Source organism: Megascapheus bottae, chromosome 4 (assembly GCF_031878675.1).
Source record: "Megascapheus bottae isolate mThoBot1 chromosome 4, mThoBot2.hap1, whole genome shotgun sequence".
Lineage (NCBI taxonomy): Eukaryota > Metazoa > Chordata > Mammalia > Rodentia > Geomyidae > Megascapheus > Megascapheus bottae.
In genome coordinates this window covers 39341698-39362277 of record NC_143512.1, presented here as the reverse complement: position 1 = coordinate 39362277, position 20580 = coordinate 39341698, and the positions used below count along the sequence as shown (strand labels likewise).

At 40.4% G+C, this 20580-nt stretch overlaps 1 protein-coding gene across 2 annotated transcripts in view; it reads left to right on the top strand.

Moving 5' to 3' along the window:
- The first annotated feature begins 408 nt into the window (after window positions 1-408).
- The window catches only part of Cmya5 (cardiomyopathy associated 5), a 91005-nt gene continuing 70833 nt past the window's right edge, over window positions 409-20580 (top strand). Inside the window, exon 1 of one of the 2 annotated variants that reach the window (XM_090331122.1) lies at window positions 409-545. In XM_090331122.1, the coding sequence (XP_090187248.1) occupies window positions 409-545 (137 nt within the window). Of the gene's footprint in view, window positions 561-20580 lie in introns of both variants that reach the window. The other variant, XM_090331121.1, reaches the window with a different exon arrangement.

Below are 20580 nucleotides of genomic sequence, written 5' to 3'. Positions count from 1 at the left end.
TCCATCAAAAAGCTTGGCTTGAAAGCTTTAACCCTACCAATTTCGAGAGGAGAAAGGCAGGGCTGGTGTCCCTTTCATCCTTGGAAGTTCTAGTGTAACCTGAGCCACACTACTACTAAAATGTGACCTGCAGTGTGGTCCCATAGGCCACCAGGGATCTTCCAGACCCAGCCAGGGAGGACGGCAGACGGAGAAGCCCAGCCGGCCCCACAAGCTGGGTAGGGAAACTTTTTGATGCCTTCTATTTAAAGTGTCAGGGCTCACCCTCCCCCGCGCCGGGAACCCGAGCCGCCCGCCAGGGCCGGGCCTGGTGGCACAGAGTGGTACCCGGGCCAGAGGCGCAGTCAGAGGGAGAACACCAGGCGCAGCGCAGCGTGGGCGCTCCGACTCCGGCCCGGGACAGGCGCGATGGCGAGCAGTGACAGCAACCGCACCTCCGAGAGTTTCCTAGGCTCTGATGGGGACGAAGAGGCGGCCCGGGAGCTGGACACCGAGGAGGAGTCGGAGGGCGAGGATGAGGACACAGCTGCGGAGTCGGAGGAGGAGCAGCGGGAGGCCAGGTACCTAGCAGGAGCCTCGGTGTCGGGCCTAGCTGCCCTAGGGCGGTACAAGTGCTACGAGGGCCGCTAGCTACTCCCTGTGCTTGTTGCTTTTTGCTCTATGGGATCTGGAACGAAGCATTTTCTGTTTTGGATCATACTGCCTTTATTTACTTATTTTTCTTTTATAAACTTGAAGGTGGAGGTGCTCACTGTCAGCTGGAGTGACAGGCCCGCCTGCAGCCAAGCTTACTGTCACCATCCCATCCCCCAGCTCCCTGCACCCTAGCTCCTTGTGACTTGCTGCTCTTATTTATTCTTGGAGATTTACGTAGGGTCCTGCCACTTGAAGAACTTTGCTGGAATGCTCACCCTAGCCCGACCGAGGCACATGATCATTCTGGGAAAACCTAAGCTACAGGGGAAGGAGGAAGGCAGCTCTGATAACCTTAAATGGATGGGTGCCTGCACTGTGCTATAAAGGATTTCATTTTGGTACATTCATGTATCAATTTCTTAGGGAGAAAAGAAGCCTGAAGGCCAGTTGAGGTGAAATTATGCCTGAACCCACCCCTCCAAAGGTAGAGGAATGTGAATTTTAGGATAGTTCCAAGACCCTGTCACAAAAACCAAAACAAAGTTGGGAGTGTGACTCTAGAGGTAAAGCTGTTGCCTAGCAAGTTCTAGCCCTGAAGTCAAACTCCACTACTGCATAAACAAACAATATATGCTAGCAACTTCTGCTTTTAAATTCCTACCAGTCCCAAGATTTAGCTAAACTATGAGCATTTAATTACATGTAAATGCATGTAATAAGAATTTTCCAATTACATACTAAGACATTATTGTTGATTGATCCTCATGTATGAGAATAATAGAAATCATCTTTTTGGGGGTTTGTTTATAACCTTGTTCTCTAAATATCTATTTGTGTGTGTGAGTTTGTGTCAGTCAATATGACTCTAGTATAATTGGAGAGTTTGAAGGTGGTAGATGGATGTGTACCATGTGGGCATGCATGCAAACTCAAAAACAGTATCCAACCCATTCCAGCAAGCTAAAATGAAGTAGAGTGGCTTTGGCATGAGACTGTGTGCTTCAACAGAGTACAGATCATAGATAGTCAGGAGAAAAGGCTAAGCTTTCGCTGCCTTATAGGAGTAGGCAGGAGCTGGGCTTTGTTTTTTTTTGGTTTTTTTTTTTGTTGTTGTTTGTTTTTTGCCAGTCCTGGGCTTGAGCTCAGGGCCTGAGCACTGTCCTTGGACTTTCTCAAGGCTAGAGCTCTACCACTTGAGCCTCAGTACCACTTCCGGCTTTTTTCTGTGTATGTGGTACCGAGGAATCGAACCTGGGTCTTCGTGCATGCTAGGCAAGCACTTTAACCACTAGGCCAAACTCCCGGCCCCAGGAGCTGGGCTTTGTAAAACAGGCTTACCCTGGCTCAAGGCACATGGTCAATCTAGAAAAACCTAAGCTCTTTCTTTTTCTTTATAATTTTAATTTTTTGATGATTCTATTTTTCTTTACGTAGGATCTATTCACATGTGTATCTTTGGGAGGATGGGGGGAGGGTATAGAAAAAGGGGTGAAAAGTGCACAGTAGATCTCACTGGATACTGATAAAATGAACTATACAACTGGTGGGTAGAGATGGGAGGGATTGGGAGAGAAGGAAAGAAGACATGGTACAAAAGGAAATGTACGCATTACCTGACTTGTAATCCCTCTGTTCTACATCTATTCTATAATAAAATTTTTTTAAAAATGGACAGGAGGTACATAAAGGAAGAACCAAGAAGGCACCTATGAGAAATGGAGCAGGAATTAGGGACCAGTGATCCTGGGTATATTGAGAAGGGAAAGTGTGGCAGCCTTGCCTAAGCCTAGGTATACCTAGGGTATGCCTAACTCTGGAAGACTAATATTCCCACCAAAAACCCCTCCCCCTTCTCCGAGATCCTGAAAACTCATTTACACCAAGATGTGAGCAGCTGACAATTTGAAGCACCACCTTGTGGCTACATTGCCTTTAGATAGAGGTCAGGACCTTGAAGTGAAGAAGTGAAGATATGATTTATCTTTAGTAAACTTCAGCCCACTGTTACTGTGGAGGGAAAGATATCAGAGTCAGTAGGGTGGGAAGAAACACAAGAGATGGAGACCTTTAAAAATATATCACTTTTTTTTTTTTTTTGGTCATTCCTGGGGCTTGAATTCAGGGCCTGTGTACTGGCCTTGAACTTCGTCAAGGTTAGAGCCTCTGCTATCTGAGCAATAGCACCACTTCTGGTTTTTTCTATATATTTGTGGAATTGAACCTGGGTCTTTGTGCATGCTAGGCAAGCACTCTACCACTAGGCTAACCTGGCCCAACATTTTTTGTTTTTGACAAATGAGTAATGAGGAGTCGGTAAAACTTCTGATCAGGACTTGAAGAATAACAGATTATCTAAGGCATAGACCATGGTGGGACCAAGGGGTAAGTGGCCAATGGAAGTGTCCAGAGATAGGGAGAGGCCTGTGAGAAGCAAGTCCTTGTGGAATGTGGAGTCCCTGATCCCTCCTGCTTCCCTATGCTGTGACAATCAAACCACAATGTAGCATAACATTCTGTGTTCTTTTGAGACTAGAAATGAAGACCCAGAATTTTTTCAAACAGTTGGAAGTTGAGAATGACAAATCAGTCTTTCTTTTGCTTAGGCTCTTTTCTTCCACACGATAAGATTCTGAATCACTATACCAGGCATAGTGTTCAGTGTTCTCATGTTGACTCCTGGTAAACCCTTATAGGAACACTAGCATATAATCGGTCGGTTACAGATGAGGGAACTGAAGTTTCATATCACTTATGTACAGAGAGCAAAACAAGCAGGATGTGAGCCTATGTCTGTGCACTCCAAGCTGGTAGACTTTCACTACCCCTTCCCCTTCTTTCTACTACAAGGGAAGCTGACATGGCTTCATCTAGCTTATTTTCAGTTTATTAAAGAAAAAGGAAAAAATACATTCTACTGTCACTGGACCTTGAACTCGGGGATCTCTCACTCTTCTTTAGTTTTGTTTTTTTTTTTTTGGATCAAGGCTGGCATTCTAGAACTTGAGCCATAATTGGAGATAAGGTTCTCTGGGGTTTGTTTACCTGGGCCTGCTTCAAACTAAGATCCTCAGAGTAGCCTTCTTAGTAGATAGGAGTATAAGAGTGAGCCAGAAGTCAGAACCAGTCACAGATGTTGCAATCAATTTGTAAACTGATTTTTATAAATGAAAGGGCACCAAAAAGTTAAAAAGAAGATTAAGTAATAACAGAATGATTATTTGACACCACATTACTAAGCCACAGTCAAAATGGTATTTATGAAGATTCTAACAATGCAGGGCACGCTTGTGTTGAGTTGGAAAAAGGTTCATAGCATAATTTAGAATGATATAAATCATAAAGTCAAACAGATGTATTAAAAAAGAGGTCTAAAGAGTTAATTAAAATTAGTATTCATTGGGAGTTTGGCCTAGTGGTAGAATGCTTGCCGAGCATGCATGAAGACCTGGGTTCGATTTCTCAGTACCACATACACAGAAAAGGCTGGAAGTGGGTGCTGTGGCCCAAGTGGTAGAGCTGTAGCCTTGAGAAAGCCCAAGAACAGGGCTCAGGCCTGAGCTAAAAAGCCCAGGACTGGCAAAAAAAAAATAGTATATACACAATATAGGCTAGTTTGGGAGTTAAAAGGCTAAGATTGGTTATTCCTTAGTTAGTACTTTTTCTTTATATTTATCTGAACTTGTCTGTTTTTCTATAATGAGTATGTGGTACCTGTTATTATCAGGAAAAATAATGAAAATACAAACAGCACGACTGCAGTCATAGTTCCAGTAGTAGAGCTGTTCAAAGACCCTAAGTTTGAACCTCAGTACTGCCAACAACAACAAAATTCAGAAGACAAAAAGAAATTTTCCTTTCTTTTAGCCTTTTAGGTATAATATATAGAATTACCTTTCTGAAACAAAGAAAAATCTTTTCTAATTATAAAAATGCTTTAATAGTACAGGAAGCTCACCATTATACAGACCAATGTTCCTTTCTCTCTCTCCCTCTCCACTCTCCTCTCTCTCTCTCTCTCCCTCTCTCTCTCCCTCTCTCTCTCCCTCTCTCTCTCTCTCTCTCTCTCTCTCTCTCTCTCTCTCTCTCTCTCTCTCTCTCTCTCTCTCTCTCTCTCTCTCTCTCTCTCTCTGCTAAGGGTCATTTCCAAAGCTTTTCACCATGGAACTATATGCCCCGGCTCCAGCTCAATCCTTACATAAGGTCATTACCTTTCTCACATACCATCCCTACCACGTGGTCATGTGACTGTGGTATACAGTATCAAGAGGCCTGGGTGTGCATCCTGTTAGCCATTTTATCACTGACAGATTCTGTCCTCTGTGAGCTCAATTACTTCATCTATTAAAGGATGGTAATAATACCTAATTCACAAGCTTGTCGTAAGGAATAAAGAAACTATGTGAACGTGTGAAGTTATGCTTGGCTCTTGAGGAAAACTCACTGGGCATCAGGAAAGGAAGAGGGCTGGTGGCAGTTGTCAATCTGAGTTATGATTCAGAGAATGGAGTGCTATGGGCCAGGAAAGGTGTTGGGCATATGAAAATTACTATGACTATTACTTCCCTCAAAGAGTTCATACTCCAGGTAGAGAAACAGAAAAACATAATTAGGGTCCTTAACTGTTAGAAGAGATTGCGGGAAGAAAGGTTCTGTATGAACCACCTCAAAGTGGAGAGAAGATCCTGGAATGCCTACCATCTGGAGGTCTTTGCCATTGGATCAAGGTTTCAGAATCCCTCAAAGGATTGTAGTTCAGAGATACCAAAAACATTCATGTGTTGCATGCTTTATTCAAGGTCATTGGCAAAAGTAGATCTATAAAATCACCAGATTTTAGAGTTAGGAGAGGCTTTAGGAATATCTGATACTTTTTATTTTACAAATTCAGAAAGCAAATGTTAAGGCAGGGTTCTCAAACTAGATATTCTCTTTAGTGATGGAACTAGGGACTAAGCCCCAAGTGTCTGGACTCCAGTTTTAGGTTCATTAATTTATTAATTCAACCAATAATTATTGGTTTCCTGTGATGGTCTAGATCCAAAAAGTACAGAACAAAGTCCCTGCCTATTGAAGTTGATGTTCCAGTTTAGAGAAGTGAAGAAACAAGTAAATAATATGCTTGGTAGTCTAAACTATATGAAGACAAATCTAGTGGGATTAGGGTTAGACTTTTTTTTAAATGTGGGTCATAGGGCTTGAACTCTGGGCTTGGGTGCTGTCGTTGAGCTCTTCAGCTCAAGGCTATGCCCTACCCCTGGGCCTGGGTGTTGTCCTTCAGCTCTTCAGCTCAAGGCTATCATCCTACCTCTTGAGCCACAGCTCCACTTCCCATTTTCTAGTGATTAATTGGAGATAAGAGTCTTCTTTAGTACCCGGGCTGGCTTTGAACTGCAATACTCAGATCTCAGCCTCCTGAGTAGCTAGTATTACAGGTGTGAGCCACCATGCCTGGCTGGGTTAGACTGTTTTTGATACAACAGTGAAGAAGCTTCTCTGATATGATGACATTTGAGTAGAAAGCGAAGATTGTGTATTGTAGGCAAAGGAAAGAACAGGTGCAAGGGCACTGAAGCAGGAAGCACACATTTAGTTTTCTGGAGCAGAGTGAGAAAGGGGGGAGTGGAAGGTGAGTCCAGACAGGTGGGTTACACCTCAGATAGGCCTTTCTGGGCCTTGGTGGACACCTGGTTTGTACAATCAAACATTTTCAACCTTTCGCACAGGTCACTTAGATCCTATCACTTTTTGCTTGATAGGCTTGAGTTGGTCCAATATCATTTCTTTAGGTAAACACAGCTGCTTTTTTGCTACAATAGTAGCTAATGCTTAAAAATCACCTTCAACTACAAAAAAAGGTGGTGCATATACACAATGGAATTCTACATAGCTAACCAACTAGATAAAATAATGGCATTCACTGGGAAGTGGATGAAACTAGAGTGAATCATGTTGGCTGAGAAAAGTCAAGACCAAAGGAACAAAAGGTGCATGGTATCCTTAATATATGGATATTAGATCCAAACAGTACATGAGCGATGACTCGGTATTCGGGTACCCAAGGTTATGGACATAGTCTTGGAGATATAAACATAACTGCATAGACATAAAAATCTATGATGGAATATATACTCTATAGACATAATGTTAGATAGATTGATATGTATTTATGACATACAAACCTTCAGCTTAATTTTAATTATGTTCTAAAATCTATGTGCCAGTGATTGCATATAGAGATTCCCTTCTTGAATTCTTGTTTGTTAAACATGACATTTGAAATATGTTGTAAAAATCAGTGTTAATAAAATTTTTCAAAAAACCACCTTCAACTTATAGCTTTTCCAGTGCCTATATAAAGCATGTCATCTACAATTATAGAATCAAAATTATTAGTGACATTCACATTTGACTAATCATTACAGGGAACAAATGTTGTGGAGGAGAAAGAAGGTTTGTAAGTGGATTTTGTTATCAGTACAGAGCACTCTGTTTCCATATATCTATTTATGGGGTGTTGTCCACTGATTTGCTTACCGAGGTGTTCTGACAAGTGTGTTATTTGAGCCAGCCCTCATCTAAGGTCAGTGGAAAGAGCTGGGGATGGGAGAGCTGCCCAGCTCTTCAGGATGCCAGAGGCTGAAGGAAGGGAATATAAAACAGAGGTCTTTCTAACTTATAAACTTATAAGTTAATATGTTGGATGATACACAAGTACATATATAAATGTATTAACTAAAATAAGGTAGATTCAAGGGAGAACTCAAATAGTGCAAATCCTTAGGCAAAGTCCAAGCTCAACAAAATAAAAGCAAGCAGGTACTCAAAAGGGGATGGGTGGGGTCAAGGGGAAAGGGATAGATGAATGAAGAGAATAGAGGGAGAATACATCAAGAATTTAATGTATGTCCTACAAAATCAAGAGTGAGAGAAGGTGTGGGTAGGATGGAATAGGGGAGTATGTGGAAAGGGGTAACATTTATGAAGATGCATTGTGTTCATAAACTGCTTTGTTAAACAGCAACTCCTTTGTACAACTAAAGATAATAAAATAATTAGAACAAGAAAAATAACAGCATCAATGAAACTTAGAGGCATTTTGTGTGAGAAACTGAAGTGATATTCAGATGTCAGCTCCATGGTTATTACATGCCCCAAATAAGAACTTTGAGTCCATAGAGGGGAATACTAGAATAGTTGGAATTACTATTTCTTCTTTAAAGCAGTGAACCTACTATCAGTATGTAGAACATACTGGTAGAACTAAAAAGGAAAGTCTTATGAATCATGGCTGTTCTGAAAAAAAAAAAAAGAAACGCATGGTTGTCTTTATTTAGACATAGTCAATTTCCCTTTCCTATCAAGAAACTTAAAAAACAGGATACAAGAGGCTAGTTATAATTTGTACATGAAAACAGTTATTCAGCCACATGTGGAATTTAAAAATTTTAATAGCTACATTAAAAAATTAATAGATCACATTTATGTTTAATAATGTATTTAATTCAATAGCCAAAGGACTATTGAACCTGGTGCAGTGGCATACGCCTGTAATCCTAGCTACTCAGGAGGCTGAGATCTGGTTCAAAGCCAGCTCAAGCACTAAAGTCCGTGAGACTCTTATCTCCAATTAAGCACTAGGAAAGTGGAAGTGGGGCTGTGGCTCAGGTGGTAGGGTGGTAGCCTTGAGCTGAAGAGCTCAGGGACAGTGCCCAGGCCCAGAATTCAAGCCTCTTGGGACAGCACCCAGACCCAGAGTTCAAGCCCCATGACCGATAGAAATTGAATTGAAATTTGATGCATATTTTATATTTACAGTGTCTATCAATTTGCCTGCCTACCCAAGCCACTTGCCACAGGTAGCTAATGTACTGTCCAGCAAACCCAATGATCTAAAAATCTGTTAGCTTCAATGGAATTGGTAGAGGTGTTTCACTGGCAATGATTGTTATATGTGCTAGGTTTTAGGAAGGTAAAAACATTTGGCTGACACAGTGGTTCCTCTCAAGGAGCTCACAGTCTGGTAAAAGGAGCACTTGAGTTCAGAATAATGACACTAAGCAAAGCCATTTTTCCTGAAATGTTAGAAAAGTTTTATACAATACACCGTCTCTGGGAAGGAAGGTATTTGGGGCACAGTATGTAGTTCCATATTCCATAAGTTCTTGGTTCAATCACTTGAGATGCCAATTCCTACCCTGTCTAAACCCACATTTTTTTTCATATATTTTTATTTTAATTAATAGAAGGGTTACATTTTATTTACCAGATAGGAGGTGCATTAATTCACATACATTGATACCCTTTTTCATGTCTTGGTACCCGTTTCCCTCCCCCCCACCCCCACCCCTCATCTTGTTTTGCCCCTTCCCTATCCAATTTCAAATAATCAAATACAAATATATTCAATATATCTGATAACAAAGTGAGATACTGTAACCATATGAGATAACCAAGGGACAGCAAAAGAGATGAGACAGCAATCACTCATTCTATGGCTTTTGTTTCTATTTCCTGGAGGTCCTTTCATTTAGTGCCATTCTATATGGCCTTATGTAACTAGGTTTTGCTCTATTGCAATTCTCTGCTAGGAGAGCCCAAGGTTTCTGCTGATTATGACAAATGAGGGAAATCATTGAGCCTATGTTCCTTTAGTCTGTCTTAGTTCACTTAATATGATTTTTTCTACCAATGGCACTCTTTTCTATCAATAAATTGCATCTGAATCAGTTCTTCAGACTCTTTATTCCTTGTGGGGTTACCTGTCTGGGAAATTACTGGTCATTGAATTTCCTGGGTTCAACTCCTGGCATGCTTTGAAATTAAGAGAGACCCTTTTCAGGTTTTTGTGTGTGAATGCAGATTCTCCTCCTAGTTCTCATGAGTGGGAACATGACCTGGCCTGGTTGGGCTCAGTAGATCATCCTTGTAATCCCTGTTAGTCTGAAAGATGAGATGTGAGGATTGCAGTTTCAAAGGCAGCCCCGGAGCGGGGGATGCAACCTAATGGAAGAGTGCTTGCCTGGCCTGCAAGAAGCCCTCGTTCCATTCCTTGGCACCATGTCCTCAGTGTTAAACTCACATTTTTTTTTCATCCAGAATCACTCAGAATTTTCTAGGTTACGAATATGTGTTTTGATTGGATAAGTGATAATAGGCATGAAGTTGCCTAGACTTTCTCCACAAAGTAGACTTAGTGGGAATGTTGAACTCAGATCAGATCAAATTTGAGTGGATGTTGATGACTCACTTCTAGAGATTGATCATGTCCAGCGACTGTGGAAATAGAGTGGCTCGAAGAGGAGCGATAACTCTTGAAGGATTGTTCAATTACGATGCCTGCAGATTTCATTCCCACCTTCTGTAGTTGATCCACATCATAGATGGAGGGATAAGAGGAGGCTTTGCTTTTTGTCCAGAGAAAAGTCCTCTATTAAGGCAAACTAGTCTGAGTTCAGTTCCAAAATTCCACATCCTAATCTGGTAAAGTCCAAGATATGTGGAGGATTAATTGACACCACTGTTCAGTCTCCCAGGCTCTCATGCTCAAAAGTCCACTTACACAGCTATTATTGTGTTTTCTTTACCTGGTTATGTTTTTCTTTAGAAAAAAATCCATGTGCTAAACATTCACTTACGGTACACCATAAATAAATGCATTTTTAGTTGCCTACTAAAAATGAAGAGTATGGGGCCGGAAGTTTGGCCTCGTGGTAGAGTGCCTGCCTAGCATGCAAGAAGACCCAGGTTTGATTCCTCGGTACCACATACATAGAAAAAGGCTGGAAGTGGTGCTGTGGCTCAAGTGGCAGAGTGCTAGCTTTGAGAAAAGCCCAAGAACAGTGCTCAGGCCCTGAGCTCAAGCCCAGGACTGGCAAAAAACAAAAAAAAAATGAAGAGTATGTTCACCACAAACTCCCTGTTAATGGCCAGTTTCATTAGGATACTTTAAAATATTGATTTTAATACAATTGACAAAAAGAAAATGCTCATTACTGGACGTATATAACTGTACCCCCCCTTGTGTATCACCTTTATAAAAACTGAAAATAAATAAGATTGATTTCTTCCATTTTCAGGGAGTATATATAGTAAGCAAACAGGCTTACTCATCCAACAGATATTTACTATGGACTTATGGTCAGGCAATCTAACAAATGAACAAAGCAGGTAAAGTTCCTGATCTATCTACTTCAGCCTTTATGTAGGGGAGATGTTAAAACGAATGATCTTACAAGTTATTGAAAAGGCCAATGCATGATAATATGTATTGGTCCTAAGGAGCTGGCCCTTTAAATTCTGGTCCCAGGAGCCCCTTTATTCATTACCTGAAAACTCTGGGTCCTTCTGCCCAGCCCCGAGGTGAAATGTTTTCTGTAGGTGCTGGTGACTCATGCCTGTAATCCTACAGCTACTCAAGAAACTGAGATCTGAGGATCACAGTTCAAAACCAGAAAGCCCATGAAACCTTTATCTTCAAATCACTACCCAAAAGCCAGAAGTAGAGCTGTGGTTCAAGTGGTAGAGCACAGAAACAAAACCAACATCTAAGTGTGCACTGTGGTGTAGTTGGATCTAGGGAGAAGACTAGTTGCTGACACTTAGCCCAACCTTTTCATGTCTTGGGGGAGTGATAGAGGCCTAGGGAAGGGCAAATAATGAGCACAAACTCAAGAAACAACTAATCCATTCCAAGCACTGTTGCTTCTAAGTCTGCTATTTTAAAACCACAATCCAAGCATTGCTTTCATCGTCATTTTATGTAAGAGAAAATGGAGGCTTTTCAATATTGAGTAATATTAGCTAAATTTCCATAGCTGGTAGGTGTATTAGCTAGATTCAAACCTGAGCTGGTGGCAAGATCTGTCCTAGAACTCTTATGTAATGTTTAGTGCGCATCTCAAAACTCTCTCTCTCTCTCTCTCTATATATATATATATGATGTTGCATATAGATATATACAACATATACAGTATATAATAAACAGTCTCCTGTTCTTTTCCTTTTTGAGGTACAATCTTTCTTTGTATCCCAGGCTGTCTTGGCTTCAGATTTTCCTACCTCAGCCTCATGAGTATGAGAATTACAGGTGTGTGCACTTCCGTGCCCACATTAGACAACTGTTCTTTTCTTTTCTTGTTCCTCCTCCTTCCTCCTCTTCTTCTTCCTTTTTCTCCTCCTCTTCCTCTTCCACCTTCCTTTCCTTCTCCTTCTTTTTCTTTTAGTAGCACTGGGATTTGAACTAAGGACCTTGCTAGACAGGCATTCTGATACTTGAACCATGGTCCCAGACCTTTTTGACCTTTTAGAGCCTTGCATTTATGCCTAGGCTTGCTGGGATTGTTTATGCTCCCCACATCTCTGACATGAGCCATTTACTATTTATTATGTCTTGCTTCACGTCTTTTTTTTTTTTTTTTTGGTTGTGGGGCTTGAATTTTGGGCCTGGGTGCTGTCTCTGAGCTCTTCAGCGCAAGGTTATCACTCTACCACTTTCAAGCACAGTGCCTCTTCCACATTTGTTGTTTTTGTTAGTAAGTAATATACTCCTTTTCATATTTGGGCAAAATTTTACTAATTTATATATATATATATATTTCCAGTCCTGGCTTGAACTCAGGTCCTGAGCACTGTCCTTGGGCTTTCTCAAGGCTAGATCTCTACCACTTGAGCCACAGAACCATTTCCAGCTTTTTTCTATGTATGTGGTACCGAGGAGTCAAACTGGGGTCTCTGTGAATGCTAGGCAAGCATTCTACCACTAGGTCAAACATCGAGCCCAAAATTTTGCTATTTTAAAAAATAGTGGTCCAACTTACTTTGAACTTTCAAAAAAGTTAGCATAAAAAACCTTGCCAATCTATGTAGTAGCTAATTCTGCTCAGCACTTTAGCTATATTAAGTTTCCTGGTGTGTAATAGAGACAGTAGATCTTATGTTTAAAAATAGATGTTAGGCAATCCAGTGATTGCATTTCCATAAGGTCAAAGATAGCAACATCAAAACCACTCCTCTACATACTCTGTAGGATCACATGACATACACTTAATACTATTTACCACAGTATCTGTTGTATTCTGATATTTAATTTCAGAGAATTTAGATTCATCTTAGAATGATGAACTTCGATGTTTTCAAATCTAGAGGAGATTGATACAATAGTCTTGGTCTTCTATAGAGTGTTAGGATCTCTATGGGCTTCAATAAATTATCTCTTTATCTAGTACCAGTTGGAACATAAATCCTGCTAGGCTATATTACTAGTTAGTATTGAGAGGATCTAGATAACGGCTGTGTCTCGTTCTAGCTTTGTGATGTATGGCTCCATGTGCTTTTGTTGTGGTGTGCAGTGGTTCTCCCCAACTTAGCCAATGCCCAGCTGTCTCAGCTCACCTGCCATCGCAACTGTTCACTGTACTCCAGCAGTGCTGGTTTCTTTCCTAGCTTCCAGCAGGCTCATCCGGGCTTTTGTATTTGCTGTGTATTCTGCCTAGAATGCTGCCATTCCAGAACACGTGAATTTCTTCAAGAGGCTTTCTTCCACCTTCCTGCCTAACAGCTGAGTTCTCTAGCTGTGTGTCATGGTCACAGCAGGCACTGTTTTATGTTGCAGTTGGCAGTTCTATCACCGTCTGAAAGGCATTTTGGGTTTATTTATTGTTTATTACTAACACTAGAATGTAAGCTCTCTGAGGGTAGCAGCCTGGCTTCTCCTCTTGTGTGCAATTTCTGCAAGTAGATATCAATGTCTCCTACACTGTACTGTTGGTGCTTAAGAAATGATGGTTGAATGACTATAACATTTCATCACCAGAATCTCAGCTCCTTTTGTCTGATTAAAACTCGTACTGCCGTCATCTGACTGTTGACATAAAGAGCATGGGGAATGAGAACTGCTGAGTGATCACTGGATTTGGCAGGACGGAAGTCAATGGGGGGAGATTACTAATTTGCAGAACTACAAGCCTCCGAAAGAGTCAGCAGTTTGAGCCTACCAGTACCCACTTTGGATTGGAATTACTTTGAACCGACACTTCTAACTATAGAACCTGGATCCTATCTTGGGAGAAAAGGCTTTTAGAAAGGGGACTAGGGTGCTTTGAAGAGGAGTGAGTAGACATACAAAGAAGACTGGGAGTGTCTGTGTGCCAGTCGTGGGATTTGAACTCTGGGCTTGTGTGTGGTGATAATGGCATTCTTATTTCTTAAAAAAAGAAGGAGGGAGGAATAACAAATACAAAGTTAGCTGTATTTGCATAGAAGCAGAAATTGCTTGACAATCAAAGATTTGTTTAAATCAATTGGCTGATAGAACGTAGGGTTCCCATTTCATTTACATACTTGACTTTCTGGAAGAAAGTGCTGGCAGAGTTCTTGGATATCAGCCTAGACTGTCAGAAGGGTGAAGGTAATGCAGCCCCATGGCTGTGACAAGGTCAGGAGAGAAGAGCACTATTGGCTTTAGAAAATCAGGGTCTTGTCATTTTGAATAACTTAGGAGCATCATTGGCCTACTTTAGCTTTGAGGAAAAATGACAAGAAATGGCAGCCAGTTCTTAGAATTTTCTGTTTCTTTCTGCTCCAGTTCCTACTTACTGTTCAACCTGCCAGAGTTTCTCCTTGTCAATCCTAGAAGTTTCCTTTGGCTGAGTTTGTGAACTTTAGCAGTTCAGAGTAATGAATTTAGAAACTTGGGCTTTAGGAATATTCTGCCACGGAACAGATTACAATTTGCCAATAAAATTCTGTTATTGTTCTCTAGGTAAAGGATGTTTGTCTAGGGTTCTAAGGATTTTTTTTTTTTTTTTGCCAGTCCTGGGCTTGAGCTCAGGGCCTGAGCACTGTCCTTGGACTTTCTCAAGGCTAGAGCTCTACCACTTGAGCCTCAGCACCACTTCCAGCTTTTTTCTATATGTGGTACCAAGGAATCGAACCCGGGTCTTCATGAATGCTAGGCAAGCACTTTAACCACTAGGCCAAACTCCCGGCCGGTTCTAAGGATTTTTATTTTTTATTTTTCAGTTAAGACTTGGGGTTGTGATAGAAGCTAATTGGGGTCAGTTTAAACAGATAATGGTTTGGTAGCTCATAGTCATGGAAGAGTGGACAGCAGGAATTTACCTTCATTATTTCTCAGATGACAATACACGTGACCAGAGACTGACAGCTCTGTGTCAGAGAACTTGAATTATTTGGTTTTGATCTCATTATGAAGTCCATTCAGCTGACCCTGAATGCTGGATCCTGACTCAGCTTCCAAAGTGCTAGGATTACAAGGTTACACCACTGCACCTGGATGAAAACTGAGTTTTACATAGCTAGGAATGACTCCTCAAGCCATAACTCAAAACTAGTCCAATAAATTACTCTCTAACCCAATTATAACAGACACGCTAATTTAAATTTTTTGATGAGCACAAGAAAACATGCTTAAGATCATTAGCCATCAGGGAAATACAAATTAAAACAACAAGATACTTCTTCACGCCATTTATAATAGCGCTAATTAAAAAGACAGTGTTGGAGCGGGTGTGAGAAATTAAAATCTTCATCCAGTGTTGGTGGAAATATACAATGATGCAGCCATTTCAGACAACTCTGGCAGTTCTTCAGTTAAACAAAGGGCTATGACAAGTGACATAACAATTCTGCTTCTAGATATAGACTCAAGACAACAAAAGGCATTGCCCGTCTAAAAACTTGTACATGAATCCTTATAACACCATGATTCATAATAGGCAATAGGTAGAAACAGCTTATTACTGGTGATTAGATAAAGAAAAATATAGTGTATACAATGTAGCATTATTTGATCACAAATGAGAATGAAGTACTAATACATGGGACAATGTGGATGAGCCTTGAAAACAGTAGATGAGGGCTGGGAGTTTGGCCTAGTGGTTAAAGTGCTTGCCTAGCATGCACGAGGACCCAGGTTTGATTCCTTGGTACCACATATATAGAAAAAAGCCAGAAATGGTGCTAAGGCTCAAGTGGAAGAGCTCTAGCCATAAGAAAGTCCAAGGACAGTGCTCAGGCCTTGAGCTCAAGCCCAGGACTGGCAAAAAAAAAAAAAAAAAAAAAAAAAAAGAAAACAGTAGGTGAAGTGAGTCCGTTTTATATGAAGTTTCCAGAATAAGTGAAACCATGGAGACAGAAAGTAGATTCATATGGGAAGGAAGTGAGGAGAGGGCTGGGAGGGTCATGGAGGGGGACATAGAATTTCCTTTCCTTTCCTTCTTCCTTCCCTTCTTCCTTCCATCCTTCCTTCTTCCTTCCTTCCTTCATTCCATTGTGGGGCTTGAACTCTGGGCCTGGGTCCTGTCCCTGAGTTCTTCAGCTCAAGGTTAGTGTTCTACCACTTGAACCACAGTGCCATAGTTACCCCTGGGAAGGTAGCCGCCACAGTCAGTGTCCTGCAGGACTTCCACAGTGGGGAAATCATACACCTAGCCTGCTCAGTCACCTTAGCTTAGCAGCACAGTGGGGTGGCAGTTGTTCATTGTCATAATGGCCTCGCTCACTGGGACTCGTGGCTTGCTGACATTGCTGCACGTCAGGAGTATTGGGCTACTTGTTACCGGCCCAGGAAATGATCAAACTTCAAAATATGATGCATCATTTCTACTGCGGGTATATGGTCTTCCCACCATCACAAAGTTGCTAAGTTGTAAGTTGAGTCATGGATATTTGAAGACTCGTTCAAATTTTAAACATACTGTTTCTTTGCAGCTGCCTTATGAAGTCAGCATTTGTCTCCTTGTTTAATGACCTTCAAGATCGGGAAAGGACAGGGAAGTAATTTGTCCACATTCACACAATGTCCCAGTTGGTGCTATTGTGGCAAATAATAAGCAAGCACGTTTATTGATCCTAGTCCTGGAGTCTGGAAGTCCAAGATGAGGGTGCTCTAGATTTGGTCTCTGGAGAGATCTTGTTGAGCCTCACACGAGGAAGGAACAAAAAGGTGGGGAACAGTCCCTTTAGTCTCTTCTCTGAGGTTGCTAACCTCATTTGTGAAGGCTTCATCCTTATGACTCCATCACCTTAACCCTCTTGACATTCTCACATTGGTGATCCATGTCCGACTTTTGAATTCCAGGGCATACATTCAGTTCACAGCACAAAGCTGTGAAGCCAGGACTTAAACCCAGGTCCCATTAAGCTGAAAAAATGCCATTTTCTCCCACCCCTCTAATGCTGCTTCTATCCTGAGGACACTGCAATGTATACTAAGGTTAAGAGAGATGGTTTCTTTCTCAAGAAACTCACTGTCATGTAGACATAGTAAATACAATCATAATACAAAGTAGCCTTTAATAGCACTGTGGTGAAGTTGTCACAGAAGTACTCCAAAGCACAGGAGTCCAGAAAAATCTCAAGTACTGGACTTCATATAAGGCCATGTGTTCACAAAGAGCCAGCGTAGTCACACTTGGATTTTTGAAAAACAGCTGAGACAGAGCTCACATGATAACTAGTATTGACAAAGGTATGAGTAAGAATGGAATACTATTAATGCTATTAATAGAAAGGCAAGTTAACATAGCTATTGGAAATAATTGTATAAATTATTGTATGAATTGTATAAAACATTACTTTGCTTTTGACCTTCAACTTCTACTTCTGAGAAAATAAATGTGCCAAAAGAGGTATGTGGAAGGATGTTTGTTCCAAGCACTTGTGATTTTGTGAGGGTTTTCTTTTGTTTGTTTTGACACAAGGTCTTGCTACATAGCCCAGGTTTTCATGGTTCTTCAACCTCATCTTCCCTAGTGTTGGAATTATAGGTCTATGCCACCATGTTCAGCTCAGAATTTTCCATTATTATTGCAAAAACTTGGAAGCTATCATTTTCAAATTATGGTGTCTCTGTCTTTATTTCTGTCTGTCTTTGTGTCTGTCTGACTTTCTTTTTTCCCATATATTTTTATTGTAATTATTAGAAGGGTTACATTATATTCACCAGATAGGAAGGTGCATTACTTCACATACATTGATACCCTTTGTCATATCTTGTTCCCCATTTCCCTCCCCCCACCCCACCCCTCATCTTGTTTTCCCCCCTTCCCTATCCTATTTCAAATAACCAAATACGCATATATACAATATATCAGACAAGGTGAAATACTGTAATAATATGAGATAACCAAGGGACAGCAAAAGAGATGAGAGATAACATAGTACCTTAAGGACAACAATCACTCATTATATGGCTTTTGTTTCTATATCCTGGAGGTCCTTTCATTTAGCGTCATACTATAAGGCCTTATGTATCTAGGATTTGTTCTATTGTAAATCTCTGCTAGGAGAGCCCAAGGTTTCTACTGATTATGACAAATGAGGGAAACCATTGAGCCTATGTTCCTTTGAGTCTGGCTTACTTCACTTAATTTGCTTTTTTTCTAAGTCTTTCCATTTCCTATCTGTCTTTCAATAATACTGGGATTATAGACTCAGGCCTTCTTGTTTGTGAGGCAGGTGCTCTACCACCTTAGCCATGTCACTAATTCAATGTATAGCAAATAGTAGCATACAACATATAGCAAAAAATATTTTCCCAGTAACACTAAGAACTCATTTTCATTTTCCACTTTTATCCTCTCATGAATGTGCATAGAAACTTCATCGATTTTTTTCACGTTCTACATTGCAAATAATCTTTTAAAAAAGCTACCAGTGTTCGAGTATTGTTGTGATATAAAGAAAATATCCAGCACACGATGGAGGAGCATGGCTCAAGCTGTAGAGCACCTAGCATGAGGACCTGAGGGCAAACCCCAGCACTGCCAGAGAAAAGAAAGTATCCACAATTATTTGAAAACAATTCCTTCCTTTTCTAACAGCTTATTTGTGAGAGACTCTCTTTCCTTTATATGCTTCTACTAATAGCACACATCTACATTTTGAATGCAGAAGCATGATTGAGAATTCAGCTGTCTCTACAAAGCCACAAACCAGCAAAAATGCAAATGATGCCATTTTTCTCATGAAATGATTTTGTCTCTCTGTTTTGGAAAATAAAGTACTGTTGACATTCAATAAGTTTCTTTTTGTTTCTTTGGCTTTTTTCTTTGTTTTTGAGACAGGATTTTCCTATGTAACCCAGGCTGGCCTTGACCTCAAGATCTTCCTGCCTCAACCCTAGCATGCTGAGATTAGAAGCATGTGCCACTACACCTGGTGGTATTTTTCAATTTTCAATGAACTAATACATTTAAAATTTCTTGTTTTAATTGCTATTACTGTTAATATTGATAGATTCAGCCCACATAAATAAAAGCTCCTGAAGGCCTCGATACTTCTTATGGGTATAAAGTGGTTTTGAGACCAAAAACTTGAGTACAGTTGTTGGAAAAATCTATTTTAGCATGAAAAATCTATTTTAGCATGAAAGTGCCTAATCCTCAAGGTACTAGGATTCAAATCCAAATCTTTATGCTTACCAGGCAAGTGCTTTATAATTGAGCTACATCTCCAGCTCCAGAATACTTTTAATTAATAAAATGAACTTTATAAGATATACCACTTATGGTTACAAATGCACATCTCTTGGGATAGACCAAAAATGAAAAACAAACAAACAAGATATTCAAGTAATCATCTTTGAATATTACTATTCCTTATTTTCATTTTTATAATTAGCAAATTTGCATTTGCTAATTAAAATATATATATATTCTTTTTTATGCTAGTCCTGGGACTTGAACTCAGAGCCTGGGCACTATTCCTGAGCCTCTTTGTGCTCAAGACTCTTTGTGTTCTACCACTTGAGCCATAGCATCCCTTCTGGCTTTTTCTGTTTATGTGGTACCGGGGAATGGAACCCAGGGCTTCATGCATGTGAGTCGAGCACTCTGCCACTGAGCCACCTTTCCAGCCCAAACATATATATATTCCCATATATATACATATATACATATACATATATATGTATACATACTTTAAATGTAATATCTAAGAAATTTCAATTTGCTCCTGAGTCGAATTGAGGAACAGAGAAAAATTTTTGTTGTTGTTGTTTTTCTTTTAAACAGGATTGTCTGTATCAGATTTGAAAAATCATTTCAGTGGGTCAAATGCAGATTTAAATTTGGGGGGGGCAGTCCCAATGCTTGGACTCAGGGCCTGAGCACTGTCCTTGGACTTTCTCAAGGCTAGAGCTCTACCACTTGAGCCTCAGCACCATTTCTGGCTTTTTTTCTATGTATGTGGCACCGATGAATCGAACCTGGGTCTTTGTGTATGTTAGGCAAGCACTCTACCACTAGACCAAACTCCTGGCCCAGATTTAATTTTTTTTAATGACTTTTTCCTTTTGTAGGAGTTTAATAAGACTATTATGTGAAATTCATCTTAATTTTTAAAACTGCTATAGATACCTAAGTGATTTACTGTCTTGTAAAAATGATTTGATAATAATCCCATTTATCCAACATAGCCCTCCATAAAAATGAGTTGAGCTGATAGTTCTGCTAGGTTGACTTTCACTTTGGGGATTTTTATAAGCTACTTACAAGTTACTTCCTGGTGTGCCAACAGGAGTTTGTTTTTTTTTCCCTTTGGAATTTTAGAGATTTCCTTTTATGAGTTTTGGTTTGCTGTCAGTATAAGAGATTTTGTTTTTATCTCTCCTTTCCGATGGAGGGATTTGAACCTGATGTGGGACCATCAGCTAGGTCTCTAGAATATTTCTTATGTGGTAGGTCTGTTGATCTGATTTCAACTTTACAGAAACCAGGCACTCCTGCCACCTACCTAATATGAAGGAACCTGATCGAAGTGTAATAGCCTGTCAATGGTGATAGGAAGACAGAGTGTAAAAGTCCTAGACACTTGCTTAGGAAGTTGAAGAGGAGCGATACAAAGTTGAGTGGTTAATACAACATTTTAAAATTATTTTCATGGCACATGATTCTTCCAGATTGCAATTCTTCAAGACCACAT